The sequence below is a fragment of the Carassius carassius genome, chromosome 34, assembly GCF_963082965.1.
Source record: "Carassius carassius chromosome 34, fCarCar2.1, whole genome shotgun sequence".
Taxonomy (NCBI): domain Eukaryota; kingdom Metazoa; phylum Chordata; class Actinopteri; order Cypriniformes; family Cyprinidae; genus Carassius; species Carassius carassius.
Genome location: NC_081788.1, coordinates 4,689,729 through 4,713,107, shown reverse-complemented (window position 1 = coordinate 4,713,107; position 23,379 = coordinate 4,689,729). Strand labels below are relative to the sequence as shown.

At 36.8% G+C, this 23,379-nt stretch overlaps 1 protein-coding gene across 10 annotated transcripts in view; it reads right to left on the bottom strand.

The window, feature by feature from the left end:
* Positions 1–246: 246 nt before the first annotated feature.
* The window catches only part of LOC132115349 (AP2-associated protein kinase 1-like), a 48,329-nt gene continuing 25,196 nt past the window's right edge, over positions 247–23,379 (bottom strand). The window contains exons 9-20 of one of the 10 annotated variants that reach the window (XM_059523775.1): positions 22,335–22,414; positions 22,032–22,189; positions 21,347–21,513; positions 20,654–21,019; positions 19,105–19,298; positions 17,728–17,894; positions 17,538–17,624; positions 14,611–14,712; positions 14,156–14,224; positions 10,787–10,942; positions 10,146–10,259; positions 247–1,341 (exon numbers count right to left, since the gene is read on the bottom strand). In XM_059523775.1, coding sequence (XP_059379758.1) covers positions 608–1,341; positions 10,146–10,259; positions 10,787–10,942; positions 14,156–14,224; positions 14,611–14,712; positions 17,538–17,624; positions 17,728–17,894; positions 19,105–19,298; positions 20,654–21,019; positions 21,347–21,513; positions 22,032–22,189; positions 22,335–22,414 — 2,394 coding nt within the window. In that variant the 3' untranslated portion in view covers positions 247–607. Of the gene's footprint in view, positions 1,342–8,164; positions 8,964–10,145; positions 10,260–10,786; positions 10,943–14,155; positions 14,225–14,610; positions 14,713–17,537; positions 17,625–17,727; positions 17,895–19,104; positions 19,299–20,653; positions 21,020–21,346; positions 21,514–22,031; positions 22,190–22,334; positions 22,415–23,379 lie in introns of those variants that run through there. The other 9 variants (XM_059523783.1, XM_059523777.1, XM_059523776.1 and 6 more) reach the window with 9 other exon arrangements.

The following is a 23,379-nucleotide window of genomic DNA, read 5'->3' as shown; positions in this document are numbered from 1 at the left end:
GTGAAAAAAATAACTATTTATATTCCATATTATAGTAGTAAGAATTTGGAGGGAAATTGTCATGATAAATGTTACAATTTAAAAAAATCTTAATGGGTGCTTAAAATATGTAAACAACAAATGTGGGGTGAAATATGACCTGGACTATGATGAAGGTAAATGATTAATTTAAAATGTCAAGGTATTTTCATAGCCCAGTGTAATTTTGGTTGACAATTTTGTGTGTGTTCTGAGAGAAAATCAAACTTATTACATATATTTTATTATCAATAGTTGGACAGGATGTGTGACTCTGCCAGTGATAGTGGGAAAACCATCAGTAAAAGGATGGGAGAATAATACAAACATTTCATAATAGTGGAAATAATTCTTGCTGAATCCGTTTTCTGTGGACATGGACAGAAATGAAGCTCGACAGCATGAGAATGATCTGAGGTAGCAAAAGATCACAATCACAATCAAACGCTGACCCAGAGATAGACCACCAGAGGCAATAAATGTGCTTCATTCTTGAATAAATTACACTCAGTATACAGCATTTCATTATCATTTCATTATCATTTAGGGGGCCGAAGTAGTACGGTCCGGTTTCACAGATGCCGTTCTCTCAGTGTTTCTCTTGACGGCCTTTAAGGTGGAAGGGCGCCGAGACAAACGGGTCAGCAGAGGTCACCTCAGATGTCACAGAGCTGTGTTCAGGGTCTGTGTTCACAGGTCCTTCGTAGTGTCGGGAATACTTAGAAAGTGCCTGGGGGCGAAAGGGCAGAGGGGTCACTTGGGCGAGGATGCTCTGGTCAAGGGAAGAGCCCGGATGGGAATGTAAAAATCTTGAATTGGTGTAAACCTTTCCAGAAGCTTCCTTCTTCCTACCAAAGGGCGCCTGAAGGAAAATATCAGGCTGTCGAGGCTGAGCTGGAAGGCGAGGAAAAGGTGCATTGGCGAACACGTCCCCATCGGCGTCTACGTCTTGTCCGGTTCGAAACGGAGCTTTGGAGAAGACGTCGGCGCTTGGATCTGCGCCTGAATGCTGGGCTTGTGATTGCGAGTGGTTTTGAGAAACCAAAGAGGACTGGTTTTCAACTGGTTTCTCGGATTGGGAAGACATCTGGAGGTTTCTGGAAGATGCTGGACTTTGGTTGTCGTCGTCATCCGAGTCTTGAAGTAACGGTCTGGAGCCACTACAGTCTAGACTTGGCATTTCTTCACCACTCACTTGTAACTTCCCCCCTTCTTTTTCTCCATCGTCTTCATCACTGGAATGAAGACAGCACTCCTCCACAGGGTTCTTGAGGTCACCTCCCTCCAAAAGCGATTCATATCCATCACTCTTGCCTCTGGCTTCTGCAAAACAGAAAACCGTAGAAAGGAAATTGATAGTGACACTTTCACCAATACACTAGAGTATGAATTCAATAGCAGGAGGATCATTTTGAACAATCAATGATTATGACCAAAAAGTTTTTAAAATTAAAAACTGTGACCTTCTAGAAATACACAGAATTATTGGAATAACCAGAATCATATATTGTTGCAGCCTGTATCGTGACAATTGTTGCAACATTCACCCAAAATTCAATATTCTGTCATCATTTATCCTCATGTCATTCCAAACCCGTATGACTTTCTTTGGTGGAAGACAAAAGACATTTTGAAGAGCATTGGTATCAGAAGAGTTTTGGTGACAATTGACTTCCACTGAATGGGGGGAAAAGAATTCTCAGAATGTTCCATAGAATAAAAAGTCCTACAGGTTTGGGACAATATAAGAGTGAGTAAATGACAGGACTTTAAACAAGTGAATATAAAAATGGGGAGTCCTATGTCACACTCCACTACAAGATGATTACACAATGAAGCAATAAAGCACAAATAAAGCACATTCTACTACAGTATAATCCACAGAAATACAGTACTAACTAATACCACAAACAGTCAATGTCTATGACAGTTACCACTGACAAACACAAACCTTGTTTCCACAAACTGTCACTATTAGCCTTTCAATAAACCAAACACATTTCTGAGAAATGTCAGAAGTCTAATGTGTGTGCGTGTATATATATATATATATATAGAGAGAGAGAGAGAGAGAGAGAGAGAGAGAGAGAAAGAGAGAGACAGCCCTATGTTTGTTTTTTGTTCTCCCACTTCCATTTAGTTTTTGATGTATCTAGCAATAGACAAATGACCCTAATAAGCATTGAGAGCCATGGAAACGAGGTTACAGAAAACACAGACTGAACTGAGATCAGAGCAGAGCAGAGACATGATGGAAGTCTTACCGTCATGATGAAGGAAATGGTTGGCATTAAATTCAGGATTAATACAGCGGCACACTAAGAATTAGTTAATGCATCAGTTTTAATCTGTGTAAAATGTGACCGTATCTGTGTAAAATGTGCTTTCATTTGCAAATATTTACACAATAGCATTCATGAGGCAGGACAAATATATATATATATCAATATATGAGAAATGTCACTAAACCTAAAGCTTTAACACTTGTGCAGATATTGAATTGATTTGAAAAGTGTGAACATATGATGCAGTGCAAAACTCTAAGATGTGGGGGGAAATGAAATTTCTTTCATCATTTGTTCACCCTCGTGTGTATGACTGTTTTTTCTGTAGAACATAAACAAAATATATATTCTGAGAAGACTCTCAGTGTTATTTTTGTCCACACAATGCAAGTCAATGGTGACCAAACATTCTTCAAAATATCTTGTTTTTTATAGAAATAAAGTCATACAGGTTTGAAATGGCATGAGGGGGAGTAAATGATCACAGGATTTTCATTTGTAGGGAATTTAAAATTCAGTAGCCTCACATTTTGAATGCATGCTGTTTATGAGAAGTCACATAAAATTATATTTTGATAAAAGCAATGTTTCAAAAATAAAAAAAATAGCATTTAACTGGCATGCTCTTATAAGCTAACAATCAATCCCTCATTGAACAGGAAGTTATATTAATTAATCAGCACAGTGTGTGTTAAGTTAATTTTAATCACAACGCGGGCATATTCATCCTTAAAGTTAGAAAGTTTAATTTGCACAACAGGAACACACTGTACACCCAAATGTTGTCTTTACTTAAATATTTAAGTAATCTTGACCAGACGTTACATTTCGGGTCTATAAATCAAAAACCTAAGTTTGTGTAACAAGATTTCTAGAGTTGTCAACTCAAAATACTGATTTATTAAAATGGCTCAGTCTGGTCTTTATATAATGTGATTGGCCATGCATGCAGTTCTGCCTGGCAACATGATAACTAATGCACTGATTAGTAGATCATTACAAAAGGCAGGTCTCGCTTAATTTTGTCTGTCTCTCAAGATCTCTGTATCTGCACTTACCAGTTTGACTTCATTTCATAAAAAATGCTGAGACTTAACAGAGATTAAGAAGTAAATGCTTAACTGAAAAGACAAAGTTTAGTAGTCACCGTGATGGAGATGAGTGTTTGGTTTAATTGGGACTTGATTTCTTAAACATTACTTTTTCTCTGGCTATCTAAAACACACAAATGCAAGACAAAATGTGATCAGGTGATATTGGTTACTTATTGTTGATGATATAGTCATCATTTGAGTCAACTTATTAGGGTTTTCAGTGTGATCCAAGTAGTGTTTAGTCACATAGCATGTTTAGATTTGACCAGGAAAAGAAAAAACTGATTGCAATATGACATTTAGTCACAGCATTTGAATGTGGCATGCCTGATAATCCATGAACACAGACTAGGACACAAATATCTGTTCCCATCGACACTTTTATTCAACATCCTTCTTTTAAAAATTTTCATTGTCGCATAAAAGATAGGGCTACAGAAGGAAAAAAATGGATAACACAATGGCATTCCAGTATAGATAAGACTTTTTTTTTGTTATCGTCATTATTTTCTCCTGACATGCGCTCTAATACTACCTACGACAAGATAGACGTCAGACTACTTAGCCACACCGCTAGGTGCATATCTAAGAGTAACATGAGCACTACAGTCAGATTGCATAGGTCAGCCACATTAAAACAAGCAAAGGGAGGAAGAGGGAAAAGCAAAAAGAAATTAAGGGTTGATCACATAGAAAACAAATCACATAAACATAATCTTGCCAACTCAATCTCATGACATTTCATAATGTCACGTTTTACAATTTGGTGAAATGTTGGCTAATTTGTATGAATTTTACTCAACCCTTAATTTTTTCTATAATTTGCTGACGTCCCACTGATGCTTAGATTTAAGGCCTACATTTTAAATTGCACGTTTGCATCAAACGAATCACACTGTGCAAAATTCATAGTAAATCGGCAGCTTGTAAAAGAGTTACATTTTCTCATGAGATTGGGTTGAATATTACACAACAATGTTCTACCGATGCAACATTTGCACAAGCTTTGAACAAAACAATAACTCAAAATAAAACAATGCTCTTGTCATTTAACAAAACAACATTTAGGTATACTACTATAAGCAGTTATATCTCAAAAGAAATGACTGTGTTTTATTACTGCTTCCACAAATCTATTCTTTAAAATACAAACATACATATTTTCATATTGAGCTGTATATAGTTTTACAATTGGTATGTGTTGGTAAATGTTACTTTGCAGAGATTCGTCAAGAGTCAATGTCATGTCGGACACCTGCAGATAGTGATATACCGATATATAGGCCAATATTTTGAGATATTTGAACCGAATGATACTAGAACTGTTCAGCTAGTAAACAGAAAATGTTAACCTGAAGAATATTAATCTGTTTCTGTTGTCAACTTTTTATTTTTGATAAAATCCTGAGTTAATTTCAGAAATTTACAATATCACGTTTTTAATTTTGTCATCATATAGGATTATAAGTATTAGTATCAGCATTATCTATGCCCTGCTTTCTAGAAAATTCATTTTGTCAATGAATTTCTATCACTTTTCCATAACATTTCAAGTAATTTGTGATTACTGAATAATTGATTCTCATTTGATTCAGACAAAAGCAAATGATCTATGGAGGGGTGTGTTTCCCATAAAACAAAGTACGATGCATCATTGGAGAAATTATGTAGTTAGTTTCAACTAGTTTTCCTAAAACAGTAGTATCATATGCACACTTCTGTCGTTTGAACCATGCTGGTTCAACAATACTGGACTGTTGATATTGACATCATGCGCAGTAATATATTTTGCAAAATAAAACTTTATATAGTTCATTTACACAAAAAACAACTGAAAGGCATTAATTTTTAAACCAAGTTTACATGCAGTATGTAATTGGTGTACACTTTTTTTCCTGTAGGATATACATGTTGTTCATTCAGTTTGAAGTTTACTCCACTTTCTCAGGAACATGGCACCTGAGGACTGTTTGATAATTAATCTTTCTTCTTTATTTAAAATTTTTTTTTTTTTCTTTATTTGATGTTTGATTCATGCTTCTAACCACAGGTCAAGGCCTGTGGCATTGCTGTTTGCGAATATTCATTGGAACTACAGTATGGTTTCGGGAAACTCTGAAACACTGAACTGTTGGTAACTAGCAACCATAGTTGGCTAACGATGCTTTTGGGAATCACACTCCAGTTCTGAACCAGTCTGAACTAGTGGTGGGCCGTTATCGGCGTTTACGTGCTGTGTTAACGGGAGACTCTTATCGGGTGATAAAAAAAATATCGCCGTTAATCTATTCTCAAAGTTGGGTTGGGAGCTGCGTCTATACTACGCGAGCTATGATGATGACTTTCACCTTGATATTATAGCGCGGATGAATACCTAGCCGAATCTGTAGAGGGCGAGAATGAGTCTTTAAACCGGTGTGTATGCCTACTGTGAAATTACCACATCAAACGTGACGTGCTAACATGGATGCAGCTAAGATGCTGCCGGGTTTGCTTCAGGGAATTTTTTTTTTTTAAAGAAGCTTCCCAATGGAAACCTCGACAAGACGACGCTTGTTTCACACATAATCCATCTGCAGTGTGTATGCAGTCCGCTACTCGGTATGTAAATGATCCAGGAGCGCACTGACAGACCGAAACCTGGTGAATGCTGGAATCTGTTAACATGGGTGCTTAAAAAATACGAAACTCATACGCACTGCAGACGGATTATGTGTGAAACAGTCGTAAAGTTGTTTGCACCTTGTGCAATGTGGAATTAGTTTACAGCTTTCTCAAGCAGTTTGTGATGCATTTTGGAAACAGGAGATGAGCCCCTGGTCTAATGCACCACCTGTCTTTAGAAACCCGTTCTAAAAGACTTAACGTTACTTTTAGTCATTATTTTATTTGGGTAGCACACATATTCTGAACGCCTTCGGCAGAATTCAAATGAGCCATTTTAACCTAGATTAATCTAGATTAATTCCAAGATTACAGTGAGATTAATCTAGATTAAAAAAAAATTATCCATGCCCACCACTAGTCTGAACACAAAAGAACTGATTCAGTTGAACAATTCACTTACAAATCAGAATCACAATTACTCAAAAATAAATAAAGTAATATTTTGGCATAACTAGGAGAAATTATATTCATTGTTGCAATATCCTGATTTCCAAAAGTATCTGCACTGCCGGTTGAAAAACACAATTCAGTGACAACTAATTTTGTGACAGTAACTCCAGAATGTTTCATTGATTATTTTATTTGAATCTCTCATTTCTGGTGAAAGTCACACGGTAGACCAGACCTCAGGAGGAGCAGTCCGTCATAGGCTCAGTCTAAACACATTTACTCAAAGTGAACTTAGAAAACTTACAAACACATCTCTTAGGTCTAGATTCAAAATACAGCTAGAGGCTATTTGAGGAGGTATTGAATAAAAATAAATAACGCCTTTAAACGCTGCCTACAGGCACAGCCCATGAGGTTTTGGAACAGCTTATATTTATTCACATTTATCATTTCGAACTTGATAGATGAAATGTAATAGAACACAGAATCTTTTCAAAACCGCAGAACTCTGATAGTCGCTATCTGTATATTCAAGTTTATCCAAAATAGCCTTCATATGAAGAAACACACAGACAGAAAGAAAATCCAACTGACACTTTGTGCTCTAACATACAGATACATAATCTTTACATTATTACATTTATCTTGAGAATAATGTGCATTTATACAGATTCTCAGTTTGTAAATTTATCCTGTACAATCACAGTCTAATTTACCCTCAATATGTTTCCTTTTCATCTAAATGTGTCGTTACAGGGGATAATTCACAAATGGATCAAAAATATAAATATCAAATGTACACTATAGTGGTAGCACAGGGCACAATAAATGTCAGACAGCAAAAAGCAAAGAAAAATAGAAGCTTAGGGTTTAATGAACAAGTGAACGAAGGAATGAATTAAAGAGAAGAGACAGAATGACTTAAAAAAATAAATGAGGGGATGAAAGGACATCACAGAGGATTGAAATCCAAGCGTTAAATACAGCTATGTGACCGTTTATAATAACCGCAAAGAGAATCACCTCGACAAGTGTTTATTTACAGCAGTTTATCTGTGATGCTGCAAAGCTACTTTGCAGGACACGCTAAATCTAATAATGTAAACCTTAACTTTACCACTTTTAAGGACCTAAACATACTCCACATAAGTGTGTGAATGCTTACACTTCTGTTTTAGTGGCATAGACCTTTTTGGGTACTGTGGTGTGTTACATACAATACACTTGCAAAGACTTCAAACATGTTAGACACTGCTAGCATGCTCTACAGTACCATGCAAAAGTTTGGGGTCAGTAAGACTTTCATTCATTTATTTGTTTATTTTTTAAGTAATTCATACTTTTGTTGAGCAAGGATGCATTAAATTTATCAAAAATGACAGTAAAGACATTTATAATGTTACAAAAGATTTCTATTTTAAATAAATGCTGTTCTAACTTTTTATTCATTACGATTATCCTAAACGCACAATATTAATAATAATTATTATTAGTGTTAATTTAATTTAAACTGGTAAATCTTGTTATCTATTATACATTTAATTATATATCTATATATATTATACATTATATATTCAAATGAAATTTCTCAAAAATATTGATGCATTTTGTGCATCACACTAGTTCTTCTGTAGTTCATGTATAATTTGAAATGTCAAAGAATTTCTTAATTTTATAATTAACCAAATAGAGGTAAAAGTATGATACACATTTACATCCTTACACATTCACATGTTGCTAAGACATTATTAATCATATGCAATAAAGTTCTAGTTGAAAATCATTACATTTTGAATGTTTTATAAGCGTAAATTCCACCGTAGTGCAAAAGGTTTATGCTGATTTTGAAAGCAGCACAACTGTTTTCAATACGAATAACAATAAATTAGTTTCTTGAGCAGCAGATCAACATATTAGAATGATTTCTGAAGGATCAAGGAGTAATGATGCTGAAAATTCAGCTTTACCATAATAATATCCCATAGTATTGCTGTTTTCACCTTATTTTTATCAAATGACTGCAGCCTTAGTGAACATCAGATTCCTTTAAAAAAAACATTTTAATATCTTACCAACCTCAACTGAAATTAAATCAAATCCCTTCCTGCATTACTTGTCATTGAATATTGTTTTATTTTGAAAGATAAATGGATTATGAATTTCATGTTAAAAACCTTAATCTATTGATCATTGACTTTCAACCTAGCGGAGTCATACATGTTTAAAAAACCCTGAAGCGTGAAGCATAAATCAATGATAGAGTGATGAGAATGTTTATGGATCAGCAGAAGAGAAACATACAGAAAACGTGAAAAGAATGTCAAAGGAAAATATGCGCAAGGACACTCAAGGGTGGACAGGGTTTATGCGACTACTTAAAACTGAGGTTTCGAAACTCTCTCTCTCTGTTTTTTCTACAAGTCGATGAGTTGGTCCACCAGCAGAAGGGAGCGTGCCAGCGAGGGCAGACTGGTCTCAGAAGAGCCACTGTTGCTGCGCGAATGACCACCTAGAACATGCCGGAAAGAGGAAGAGAGAGAGAGAGAGAGAGAGAGAGAGAGAGAGAGAAAGGAAAGGAGGTGAGAAATGTGGGAAAGAATGAGGATGAAAAGAAGATGTTGACGGAGGGTGAGTTAGGGATGAGGCGTGAGAAAAGAAAGGAGGGAAGAGAAAAAGCAAAAACCAGATGAATAGCAGGAAAGAGAAAGCATAAAACGCTAAAAGATAACAGAGCAGCATCAAAGTAAGGATTATGTGTGGGAATAGCGGAAATTTAAAGAGCATGGCACGCCCCAAAAAGCTTTAAGGGTGAATTCTATTCGCTGTAATGCTACTTTAAGATCATAGATTACGTTAGATTTAGGTTTAGTAAATAATGTAGTACATGAAAACTTACTTGAATTTCTTACTTGAAAGTCATCTTTCATCCCAAAATCAAAAGAAAAGAAAGTGCACAAAGAAATTACAAAAATTCAAGTCAGTTTTATTTCTGCTTTTTTAACAGTATTTTTATAGGCATATTTCCCCTCAAACGCTCAGTAAAATAAATAGAAAATATATACACTACTGTCAAATAGTTTATTTTATTCTTAATTTATGTTTTATTTGATTAAGGATACAGTAAAATGTTGAAAACCTCCGTGCTGCTTGAACTTTTTGTAAAAAAGGGGGAGCAATTATTCTTTGATGAATAGAAACAGAAACAGAAAAGCATCATATTTGAAACCAAAATCTTTTGTAACATTATAAATGTTTTTTTTTTCAGTCACTTTTGATCAACTAAATGTATTCTTGCTGATTAAAAGTATTAATTACTTTAAAAAAAAAAATCTAATTGACCCAAATTGCACATACAATAAATATATATAAATAAAAAGTGAATTAATTCTTATTTTATCTCAGTATTTTGTTTTTCTTTAATGAGAATAACCATTGACAATAATGGGTAAAAAGTCATTATGACTAAATCATAACAATCAAAAGATATTACAGTATTGAGAATTTGGCAAAATAAAAGTCACAATGACATCATTTTTCTTCTTTTGATTTTGGGGTGAAACAGGGCGAAGACGGTTTGTGATGCAGAAATGAAAGCATGTGTGTCCGATTCTATTTCACAGCTCAAAGCCAGGGTCTAACAAGCATACGTCTACACTTGGATGCATGTGCACTCTTCCACAATCTCCCTTACCTTGGCTGGAGCTTTTGGAGAGAAGCACTGGAATTGGGTCAAACTGGTTGTCTGAGCTTTGGTCCCCAGTCTCAGAGGACTGGAAGACTGAGAGCAGCTGAGCTGGATCAGAGGCTGAAGGAAGAGGTTAGTGCCACAGCAGACCGGCAGAGAGAAAACAAAAAAAGAAAGAGATCAGGGAGAAGGTTTAAGAGATGGAAAAATAGAGTGATGAGTTTAGATAAGCAAGAGCAGGTAAGTACTGTAAGTACTAAATGAGTGAAACAAGGAGTGCTTCATTTGCACAAAGCACAAATTTCCATCATTTGACTCCGCATGTAGGCTATTTTGTTTATTTGTTCGGCAAAATCTAAAACCTTTTACAGATTAAAATTGGTTTCTATTTCACAGGCTAATTCAAACTGGTTTCTATTTCTGCTGCTAGGTTGAGAAAGCCATTGTGAAAACACGCCAAAAAACCCCCACAATGTGTGTTTTGACACAATTAAACACAGAACGTTTATAATCAACATTGCATATCAGTGTCATCCCAGGTAAGCCAAATAAGCACATTTTACATTTTTTTTCAAAACTCACAATTAAATGGGTTTTAATTTACTTACACGACATGCAACTGAGGTGATCGTGCATCTGTTTCTTACCCTGGTGGTACGGTCCACTGCTCAAAGCAGTAGTGGTAAACTGGTCCATAGATGGTGCAGGGAGAGATGAGGGTGATGAGGCCAGAATTAGACCCCCAGTGGAGGGGTGGGAGAGAAGCGGCCCGTCCAACAGAGAATCCTGTCCCACCAAAGAGTCTGGAGGACACAGGGCAAGCGTGAAGAACAGAGAAGGACAGAGAACAGAAAGATGAGTTACCAGAGAAAGAGATGACTGAGAATAGAGAAAGAGAGAGAAAGATAGAGTGCAGAACAAAGGAAAGCAAAGGAAATATGTAAAGACAAAGGATGGGTAGAAGGTGGCAGTGAGAATGGTGGCAGAAGTGGATGAGGCCCATAACATACTCTACGAAAGCTTGATTTTACATGATGCTGTGTTCAGAATGTGCCAAAACAAACACAACTATGTTGTTTTGGTAAGTATTCTCTTTCAGGTCAACTACGGTCACAGTGGAGCGACCGTTTAGTAAAAAGAAATTGCACACACGCCTAAAGTGTTGGTGTGTTTTGAGCAACATATCTATGAAATCTGTTTTTATTTCTCTGTTATTTTTTTGTTTGTTTGTTTTTTTGTTTTTCTGGATTCCATTTTAAATGTTTAATTAAATTTTAATAAGGTGTCTTATTGAATGGCATTCATGGAACATTAACAATTTAATAATTGTAACAAAAATAGTGCGCTATGATTTTTTACCCTCATAAGTTCTTTGTTGTCCATTTTATACACACACACACACACACACATATATATATATATATATATATATATATATTAGTGCTGTCAATCGATTAAAAACTTTAACTAGATTAATCACACATTTTTTCTGTGATTAATCGCAATAAAAAAAGAAATGTTTTTGTACGTTTTTAATATATTTTTTAATGTAATAATTTCACAGTTAAATTTAAATACTTGTTTAAATGACCTCTTTTTATGAATGAAGGCCAATATTACTGATATTAATACAGCTACTGATTTTTTTTATTTATTTTTTTACATTTATTATTAGGCTTCAAAAATATAACAGTTTTTAATTTAAGTAAACTTAAAACAATGCTAACATAAACCCATAATAAATGTCATGTTTACTCCTGCCCTTCCTGTCTTAACAGTAAGGGAATATACAGAAATTTAATAAAGTTATCAAAGTTATATGCAGTCTGCACTGCCTAAACTATAAATTAAATAGTTAATCCTTATTAAAGCTACTAAAGTTATTTAGTCAAGAGCAGCGAGTCATTTTCTCTGTTCCCTTTGTTCTTTAACTTTACTGACAGGAAGCTTTATTGGCTGCTGTCCCTTTAAGAGCAGACAGACACGCGGATCTCACCGTTTATATACTGTCTATGGATCTCGCCTCATTCTCTCACAACTCTTTTTGTTCATTTTAGACTTTATATAAATCATTTAAGATTGCTCTTATGAGGATAATCGACAAAACTGGCACTTTGGGATGTTTATTGTTAGTTCAAGCGCTTAAGAGAACTGGATTCTGGTGCCCTGTCTATGCATTGTGTGTGTGTGTGTGTGTGTGTGTGTGTGTGTGTGTGTGTACGTGTGTATGTGTCACATAAGGGCATTCACAGACAGCGCATTCTCTTTTGTCTTGCCGTGCTTGAAATGTTTAAAAGCATTTAAATGAATAAGAGCGTGATCATATAATGTAAAGCTAGCCAACGGATGGCAGAAAATACGGATGCTGCGTTAATTGCTTAAAATATTTTGACACGTTAAACCAGACAAAAATTAATCGCATGCATTAACGCGTTAACGTTGACATCACTAATATATATATATATATATATATTTTTTTTTTATTATTATTTTTTTTATTTTTTGTTTTATGATTTAACACAAATTATTAAAAAACTGTCAATTAAATTTGAACATTTAATTACATTTTTTGGAACACAAAGTGCAGCACAAAGGGGGTTTACATTAAAACATAGATAAAAACTGCGTGATATTCCTAAAAATACAATGTTTAAATAACTGTATAATAAACTGTACATTCTAATATTATACATTTTTTCTAAACCTTTATTTTGAAAACCTGTGTGTATCTGACAACAGTTTTTTTTAAATGAAATAGTGAACTGCTTGTGAAGGGCCACTCTGGAGATGAAGCTCATGTGTTCATGTCCTCATACAGTGAGACGGCAGATGCTGAAAACACCATGAGCTTGAGTATGTGTAGTAGACAAAACTGTGCCGCTCACTCATTCTGAGACACACTTACTAATGAACAGATTTCGTATTTAAATAGCAGTGATCAATATCACAATCTGAAGTGTATAGCCCTTCTTATTTATTCATCCAAATGTGACCAATATCTCTGTTATAGTGTAAGACGATATTCCTGTCAAAAATAATGCCTACTGAATAAATGCTACTAAGTTTCAAAATAGTTTTTGGGGTCACAACAATGTCTGTGAAAATACCTCATTATGCATGATAATGTAAGAAATAACCAATAACTAAAGTCAACTGGCCCATAGAGACACACTGGAAATAACCCCCAAGCAGTTATGTGAAACACACTGGGATGTAGATAGCCATTTGGTCACCAGGTGGCCCTACTGACAATATAAACACACAATAACACAGTCTGACCTGGAGAGCATGCATTAATTTCAAGAAAGGTGACACGGCACTTTAAGGGCTTTTAAAGAAATGTTCTGTAGGTCATCACGCTAGTATGACCAACAATGTGCCATTTGTTCAGACTTTTTGCTGCCAACATCATCAAGAACTTATCATTCAACCAAAGCCATCCACATGTTCTCATCAACAAGTGATGACAAGTTATATACCAGCTATGTGAGGTCATGTGGTTCCTCTGCAGAACAGAACGTATCAGCTTGTTTTCATCAGTGGATAGACTTACTGCTGTTATTGATTCTCTTTTTTAAGAACGCCACAGTGAACAAAGGACTGTAATGCACCAAAGAGCCTGCATTATTTCCTGGTACATAGAAAAAGTAGTAAATCTAATAACTGCTAGCTGAAAAAGAGCAGGAAATCTGCCAAAGCAATCTCAATAAAAGAATAACGCTAGGCCTTATCCAGTAGATCACTAACCTGTGATCTGTCAAGTACCACGCGACAACACTCTGCATGTGCTGCTTCAGCAGTGGTAAAGTGGTAAATTTAGAGTAAAGGGTTTGTTTAAAATCATAACCTTTTACAGGGAACTTATAGGTAGTGACATCCATGCTACCTACTTATTGAGCTGCTAGAGGTTCATAGCTGGCAGTAATTATGTCATCCAGAACCCGACCTCGCAGATTTTCCCAACCTAACGTCAGCTGTGTGATAAAGAGCAGGAGCATATTTACAGAACTGCTGACCTGGAAGTGCAGCTGACCCAGGATCAGTCTGGAGAGGACCCAGACCAGGGATCAGAGAATCCATCCCAGCTGCAGAAATAAAAAAAAGAAAAGAAAAGAGACAAATATGATGCTTGGTGTAACAAAGGTAAAGAAGAGATAGATGACCATCGTGACATCAATTCACTCCATGCATGAAGCAGCTCTCTCTTTCAAAGATATACTGATGTTTGATGAAGAAAGTTTACAACAACTATCCAATCGGAGAGATGAGACCACAGTGGAGATTTGAGTACAGGACTGACAGACTGGAAGTAGTCATAAAAAGGGACTATCCAGGACGTCCAGGAGTTCCAGGTATTGAACCGAGAAAACAATCAGCATTAAAAGACCGACGGAGTCCCCTGAAGACCGGGCTGTGGGTACAGCCAAAAACAACAACATAAACAACAACAAACAGATAATTGTCGGATTACCATGACTACAGTCTGCAGAGCTGAAGGGGTCATTCAAGGGAAGGTCAGGGAGGATCAGGGAGGAAGAGGGCTCTGGAGACTTCAAACCCTCGCTCAACTTCTCTACTCCATGAGAGATGAAGAGAAGATGGAAAGAGATGAAAGGAGTGAGGAGAAAAGAAGAGGAGTCAGTAAAGAGGTGAAGAGAGAGGAGACAGTGAGAAGAGGAGAAGGGGAAAGAAAGCAGAATCAGGAGAGGAGACAATGAAGAGGGAGTGAGGAGGAGAGAAGGAAGAGAAGATGCAAGGAGCGTCAGCAAGTGATAGAGGAGAAGAGACAATGAGGAGGAAAGGAAACCGTGAGGACAGGAGAGTCAGTGAGGAGTGGAGAGGAGTTAAGTGAAAGGTGTTGCTCATGAGGAAAAACAACATTTATTAAGAGAGTTAGTATAAGCATTTATCATGTTGAATCCTGCTGGTAAAAGAGGAATGCAAGAGCACAAACCACTTTAACTGAACAACCCAGCAAAATCCTTTAAAACAAGCACAACAGAAGGATAAACGGCAAGAGAAAGAGTTCAGAATGGCAAACTTCTTGCACTCTTCAGTATGCTGCATGTATACAGTGCACAGTATACAGTAGTAAAGCATAGTTAAAATGCTTGGATTAGCCAAATGACTTTACAGCATACTATGGTCTATTTTCTATTAACGTTGTTAGACAGACGATCTTTATTTCACAGGCCTAGGGTTATAACTTGAGCTGGAGGAGGAGAAAGTACTCTATTAGTTAAACTGGCACACGGTCACCGATGCATGCGGATCAGCTGAGAGTAGGACTCTTCGTTACAGTGCTGGAGTTTACTCACAGTCTCTGTGATAGAAAGGAGGACTTTGGGATGAGGGTATGGGGGGACGAGGGGGTACTCAGGTCACAGAGCAGCAGAACGCTGGCTTTCCCCCTTTCACTAGGGCAGAGAACGAACCATCACACTTTAAACATGGATTAAGTCAAAGTTCTTCAACTGCTTTGAATAATCGGATGCAGCTAGAGTGTTGCGAAAGGTTGCCAGTGCACAGCTACGCTGTTTCTCAAGTATTCAGAGTAGTTTTGATCATATGGTTATGCAGTTTCTATAGCGTTAAAAGATGATTGCTAACTGGTCTCTCAATTGGTCCCTAGATATGGCTCCTAATTATGTCAGGAAAAGTGTGCATGTTATAGATCACCAAGGAGCTAGAGTACACACGACTGCCAATTTCATGACCTTGCATCCCATGGCTCTCGAAAGCTTTACCTGTGCTTTTAATGTACTGGTGTGTCATCAGAGAGGATTAGCAGACTGTGCTTATGTAAGACCTCCAAGCGTTAATCCATTCTCTCTGCTTTCTGCTGAGAATCATCATGTATCTCTATTACACACAAATTCTAACACTTAAAGTTTAAAAGAGATAACATTTAAAGGGATATACAGTACAGACCAAAAGTTTGGACACACCTTCTCATTCAAAGAGTTTTCTTTATTTTCATGACTCTGAAAATTGTAGATTCACACTGAAGGCATAGGGCTATTTGAGCAAGAAGGAGAGTGATGGGGTGCTGCGCCAGATGACCTGGCCTCCACAGTCACCGGACCTGAACCCAATCGAGATGGTTTAGGGGTGAGCTGGACCGCAGACAGAAGGCAAAAGGGCCAACAAGTGCTAAGCATCTCTCGGGGAACTCCTTCAAGACTGTTGAAGACCATTTCAGGTGACTACCTCTTGAAGCTCATCAAGAGAATGCCAAGAGTGTGCAAAGCAGTAATCAAAGCAAAAGGTGGCTACTTTGAAGAACCTAGAATATGACATATTTTCAGGTGTTTCACACTTTTTTGTTATGTATATAATTCCACATGTGTTAATTCATAGTTTTCAAGCCTTCAGTGTGAATCTACAATTTTCATAGTCATGAAAATAAAGAAAACTCTTTGAATGAGAAGGTGTGTGCAAACTTTTGGTCTGTACTGTATCTCTACCATAATGTGCCATTATATACAGTGTAGTAGAATATGCTGTTTATATAACTGCTTTTATCATGTGGCACTTAGCATGCAAAAGAGGACCAGAAATTCATAAATAATGTTGTGTTTTTGAATTGTGAACGTTTAGGTGAAACTAAGTTTAAGTATAGGGATAGAAATCTATCAGGATTTGTTTTTCAAAGATCACCTAAAGTGTGTTGATCACACACAGCTCTCCTCAACAAACCCTTTCATGTATCATTAAATGTCAGAAGCATAAATAGTGTTAAAGGATGAGTTACTCACCTAAGTCTGTCTAAATGCCTAACCTTAGTTTTGAGCAATACTGAAAAAGCCTCATCTAAAGACTCATTCTCCTTTTGATGTACAGAATTTACGAATCTCTGTGAAGAGAAACTGTACTTAAAAGGTCTCAATCACCCAATAACAGTTTTGATCAAAGTATGCATCTGATTACTGACTTATCATGTCTATCAACAAAGTTTACAAGAAAGCAGGTGGAAGTGGAGTGCGCTATCTGTCTTTTATCTCTATAAATAGGAAGAGGAAAGGCTTATCGCAAGGCTGCCAGCAGGTGAGATGCAAACGTTACTTTATTTCTGGAAGGCTCGAGGAGGTCAAGTACATTAACTGCTTTTTAAAGTCACTGAAAAAGCCAGACTATTTGAAAGTCATGAATCAACATTCACACCCCATTTTATTTCTGCAACGTGGCATGTTTCTGGGCGAAATTGGGAATTATATGGATTGTGCAAAGCTGGCATTCCATTCCAGAGTTTGCAGAAATTATGAAGGACTGTCCCCCTTCCTGAAAATCCACCAGCACCCACTGGTTGAAACTATTCCTGCATTTGTGGCATCATGTTGCTTTCAAAGTAAAAAATAAATAAATAATCGAATACATAGAAGGATAAATAGACTCTACCTCCTCCTTGGATAAAGTCTTTACTGGAAGACACAGACTGCAACCCAGAAATCAGATTTTCAGGACAGGGTCTCTCTGCGGTCTGAGCTGGAAATACAGACACATACATACACGTCATTACTGTAGTCTCTCTGTAGAGGGCTGTTTGGGTAACAAAAATAAATACTGGGTATAAAAACACTGGTTTTACCATCCAGCTTGGCAAAATCCTTGTTAAGCAGCTCTTCTGCTGTGAGTTTAGCAAAATTGTCATCGCCAAAAGGGTTCCAGGATGCTGTGGCTCCAGAAGCCTCCCCTGACTGATAAACACTCTGCTGTGATGAACAGGGAGAACCAGAGGGAGTGGTGCTAGCTGACCTACAGCAGAGAGGGGAATTAACAATCAAACATTCAGTTTTCTCGTGACCTCAGCATGTTGCTAAATGTTGCTAAACTATTTGCATTTTCAATTAGATCTTTGCATTAAACTCCAAGGCCATGACACACCAAGCCGACAGTGGGCTGCTGGCCAGTCAGGTGTGTGTCTTTCAGGCCAGTTTTTGCAGTGTGTTCCAAACATTGGCACTAGTTGGACCACCATCTGAAGTTTTTTGGCATAATGAGCTTGCTGAATGGCCATTGGGCTGCAAGTAAGAGGGATCGCTCTGATTGGCTGTTCAGCTTAGTGAACGAGAAAACAAATGAAACTGATGAAAGCTAGCAAACGAAGAGTTAAGAGTGCAAACATAGGTTCTTCTAATTTCAATTTATCTCACCATTCCAATGCGTGCATATTCCCATAAAGACATGGCTGTGTCGATTGATGAAAGTGAAGACCAACTGATATTCAAGCTTTATATTCAAAACGGTAAGCAGGCACCCCTTTGTTTTATGGTTCATAAATCAGTCTTAGTTTTGGCTTCCCATTTTGAATGGAGAATATAAACTACTGCCACCTGCTGGTCTGGAGAGTTATTTTCTCTCAGGCTGGGGCAAGTTCTTTGATGTCAGCTTGGTGTGGCAAGGCCTTAAACATTAAGCAATCCAAAAATGATGAATAAACCCTGCTAAAGAAATAAACAAACAGCTTAAAATTCAATTCAATTCAAACAGCGTTAAAATATACGTTTTTCTAATCCCAGCTTGGTGAGTCTGGGATGTTGGCTTATAGAGGTTTTGGGCACTTTTCAGTTAAACTAGCTGACTGCCAGGCTGGGATGCCAGCTAGACCACCTAAAACCTTTTCAGCAGGGAGGATCAAGATGTTAAAAACAGTGGCATGAATAACTTCCAGTTGATTCGTCATACTGGATCTGAAAGGTTCCTATCGAGCACACTGCATATAGCAGAATGTAATTCTGAACAAACCTAATGTCTACATACTTCAAGAGCCAGAAAAATCCAGTTTTGCATGATATGACCCTTTAAATGGCCCTAATGTTGCCATTTTGCTACTTCGTTATCACTGGTAAAATGTAGAGCCACTCTTGCTCCAATAAAGTCTTTATTTGGACTTTGCTCAAAGCTGGACAATGTAATGGTTGAAACTAAACAATAACATGATTGATTAGGTATTTCCTTGATTTACTTAGACTTGTTTAGGCTGGCCTCTGCAGCAGCAGCTTGAAGCAGTTGAGTGGACTTGCTCACAGGAACTCCAAATATGGTGCTGTGTGTGACATCACTCAGAATTCGTCTGTGGCCTCCTTTTGGGGCGGTCTTTGGAGAAGAGGGTGGAGTCAAGGAGCCGACTTTATGCACCCCACAACTTCCGCCGACAGACTTTTACAGAAAGAAAGGTATAGAGACAGAGCAACATTAAACACAGTGAAAGCTAAAGGATGTTTATTAGAGAATTAAATTTTTGAAAGGTAATGATAGAGAGCTTAAGATATACAAAAAAGACAAATCTAATATCTCAGTGACTTGTTGAAAAAAGCTAATCTGTGAAATGAGAAAAAGATTGAAAGTTGGAAAGTCTGTTATCAGATGGATCGGTCATTTCTTTTCATTTTTATAGAAAAAATCTCATCTATTGAAAGCTTTAATTAATTCGCCCTCATGTCATTTCAAATCCACAAAAACGTATTTTTTACATCATTATCCTGGGTTCTTTTTTCAATAAAATGGAAGTGATTATAGCTGCTGAGCTACAAAAATTACAAAAATACCATGAAGCACTATGGAAGAAGCCAGAGGATTTGTGTGAAGATCAGACTCAAATGTAGGTCATTATACAATGAAAATCTTGTCCTCTGCCGTTCCCCTCAAATCTCCTTTGGGCTTGTGCACATTCATTGCCACGTCCTGACCAACAGCATTGTGTTTAAAGGATGTTAAGCCTGGCACACAATATATATGTCAATTATCTGAATATGTGAACGAAAATTAAACTTGGACAGAGAATGAAATTTTGCATGTTTATCACACAAAGCCATCAAATGACTTCTGAATCTGAAATATTCTTTTACTTTATGGGGGAAAAAGGCAGTGTGAAGATTCAACTCAACTTTTCCTTTTGTATGTTATGGAAGAACAACAAAAACTATATGACTTTGGAACACGAGGTTGGTGAAAGATATGCGGCACCATATTTAATTTTTGACAGGAATGAAAAGGAGGATTTCTGATCCTATATGCCTATATATATATGTATCCCTCGTTTTCATAAGTGTAAAACTCAATTTCATTACAATGCTAAATCTTCCATTTTCTTTCTTTTTTTTTTTTTATTAAATAGCACCCGAAAATCATAACAACGAAGTGGGGATACTTTACAAAAAGTCTGTCATCATTTACTCACTCTTATGTTGTTTCAAACCTGCATGAATTTCTTTTGTCTGTTAAACATAAAAGAAGATATCCTGAAGAGTGCTGCTAATCAAGTTGCTGGCAGCCATTGACTTTCATAGTATGGAAAAAGAAATAGTATGGTAGTCAATGGGGACCAGAAACTGCTGTGGTCTATGTTCAGCATAAGTAATTTATACAGGGTGAGTAAATGATGACGAAATCATACTTTTGGGTGAAATATCCCTTTAAGACACAAGGCGAACCAAGAAAGGGAGTGTAAAGACTTTAGAAAGCAAGAAAAAAAATCACTCTAACAGAGCAGGGACAGATGTTCGGAGGGTTACCCTCTGCTCTGGGTCCACTTCAGAGCCAGCGGATGGTGCTGAGGTGGTTTTAGGCAGAGGAAGGGTGGAGGCATGTGGTGCAGGGGGCGGAGGTGCCATAGCTTTGGTTTTAGGCTGGGCAGACACGGTCGCAGTGATTTCACCCTCTACACTATTACTTTGTGAACACACTGCGGGCGGAGCTGGGGCCGTCGCTTTGGTTTTTGTCTGTGCGGTCGCTGATAATGTTGTCAGGCCTTTGGTTTGAGGGTGGTGCATGGGTGGAGGGGGAGCCCTGTTCTTAGGTTTAGACTGTGTAGAAACAGGGGTGGAGGATGAGGCAACCATATGTGCAGGTAAGACGGAGGTCTGTGCTGAGTGATGCTGCTAAAATAGGACGTAAGTGCAACAACTGGCATCACGTTGGACAAAAATGCAAAAACCCATCATGAAAATTACCAGCATTTTCCCAGATTATTTATTTTAAACCCACATGAAACAGCAATTACAACCCATTTACTTTCGTAATGTGACATATTTGAGCAAATCGGGCAATCGATGAGAAAAAAAAAGATCTATTTGAGTTTGATTGGATCAGAGTCAGACCTGTTTACAGTGTTTAAGGTCACAGTACGACATAAATGGGTTCAAATCTTATTTCATGTTGACTTTAAATTATAATTTTATTTCCAGAACTGTTCATGTAGCAGTTACCTGTTGTTGAGCAGTAAAGGCTGTATTTTGCTGCTGCATAAAAAGCTGTGCGTGCTGGGGTGTGGTCTGGGGTGGAGAGGGAGTGGCCTGCAGAGGAGTGGGCGTGGCTTGTTGCTGACTGACAGGAACCTGCAATTGGGCAACAGGCTGGGAAGCCATATTAATACCTGTGAAACAATAGAATAACACAATAGAAACACTATATATATATATATATATATATATATATATATATATATATATATATATATATATATATATATATATATATATATACACATACATACATAAAAAATAAAACAGACCCCTAAAGCATTTCCATCTATGATAAATTACTTGATGAAAATAAAACTTTTCATCCTAAATTAAGACAAAGTAGTACTATTAGACCCAGATAATCTGATGCTAAAACATTACAGGAAGATAAGAGTGTGTCAGGGGCTCATTAGTGAGGTTTTAAAAGCTCTCTGATTGAGCAAGTGGGAATGCTAGAGCAGTGTGTGTCAGCCAAAGACAAATGCCGGTCAATGCAATGATGAGTGAAGAGTCATCACGAGAAGAAAATAAATAAAAGTGGAAAAAAAGGACGTGCATAAATGACTGAAGCCACATGCATGAGTCTGTTAGAATGTGGACGCCTATATAGTGTTTCATTTTGGATGAAGGTGGATAAATGAACACTCACTGATTGGCTGGCTGGGTCCTGCAGGTGCATTGGCTCTCTTGCGTGGGGTGAGGGCTGGTTGGATGGGCAGGATGCCTGCGATTGGTTGAGCTTGGCCAGCCTTGGGACGTTGGCGTGGTGCTATGGATGTCTCAGTCGCAGGGATTGGATGAGTGAGCCTGAATGAGCAGTAAAGTTCAAGTCGAATCAGAACTACCACTCTATAAAACACTAGATGCATCCTAAAACTAATGAAAAAAGTATGTAATAAAATGCAAAGTCACTTCAAACATATGAGAACACACAGATGAATGTCAGTCTCACCTGGCCTTGTTTTGACTCTTCTTGGCCACGGCTTCACTGGCTCTGACTGGCTCTGGGAGTTTAGCTGGAAGAGGTGCATTCTAGTGGAATGAGGGAAATATTGTTTCATATTCAGTAGTTGGTTGTATTTAGTCAACATTAAATACAGTATCAACTCATTCCAGTGATACAGGAAACACACAATCATTATAGTTCATTTAAATAAAGCTGAAATGAAATAAAATCTAAACATTAGTGATAAAAAATAAATAAAAATATAATAAAAACTTACGGAAAACATTAGAAATGTTGCCTTGGCAACTAACAAAATGCATAACATTACTAAAATTAAAAATAAAGTCACAGAAAAATATAAAGAAATTCTAATACTTTACAATAAGGTTAATTAGTAAACACTAGTTAACTAATTTAGTTAACAAACTAAGCATAAACAATACTTCCACAGGATTTATTAATCTTAGCTTATATTCATTTAAACATTTATTAATGCATTATTAAAATCAAAAGTTGGGCTGGTTAACATTATTTAATGTGCTGTGAATTAACATGAACTGACAGTGAACAAGTGTGTTTTCATTAACTAACATTGACAAAGATTAATAAATACTGTAATAAATGTGCTGCTCATGTTAGTTAATACATTAACCAACATTAACTAATGGAACCTTATCGTAAAGTGTTACCAAAGAAACTATTACTAATGACAAAACCGCATAACTCAAATAAATGAAAATATAAAAATAAAAGTGAATTCAAAATATTAAAACACTCCAATTAATTGTGCATTAAGACTAGAAACATGAACAAAGTATTTCAGTGTCATTTTTTTTATTTATTTCAGATTGACTTATAAGTTTTAAGTTAAGTTATTCAATTTTTATTACTTTGAAATAATCTTTCTTACATACATTCATTTTCGAAGATGACGAAGATGTGCACGTCTTTGGCACAAACACAAATGTGTAACAAGATTAGCATGATACGTTCCTGTATTGAACTCTAAACAGCATTTGTGGGTGTCAGTGTTAATATGTCTTTGATTACG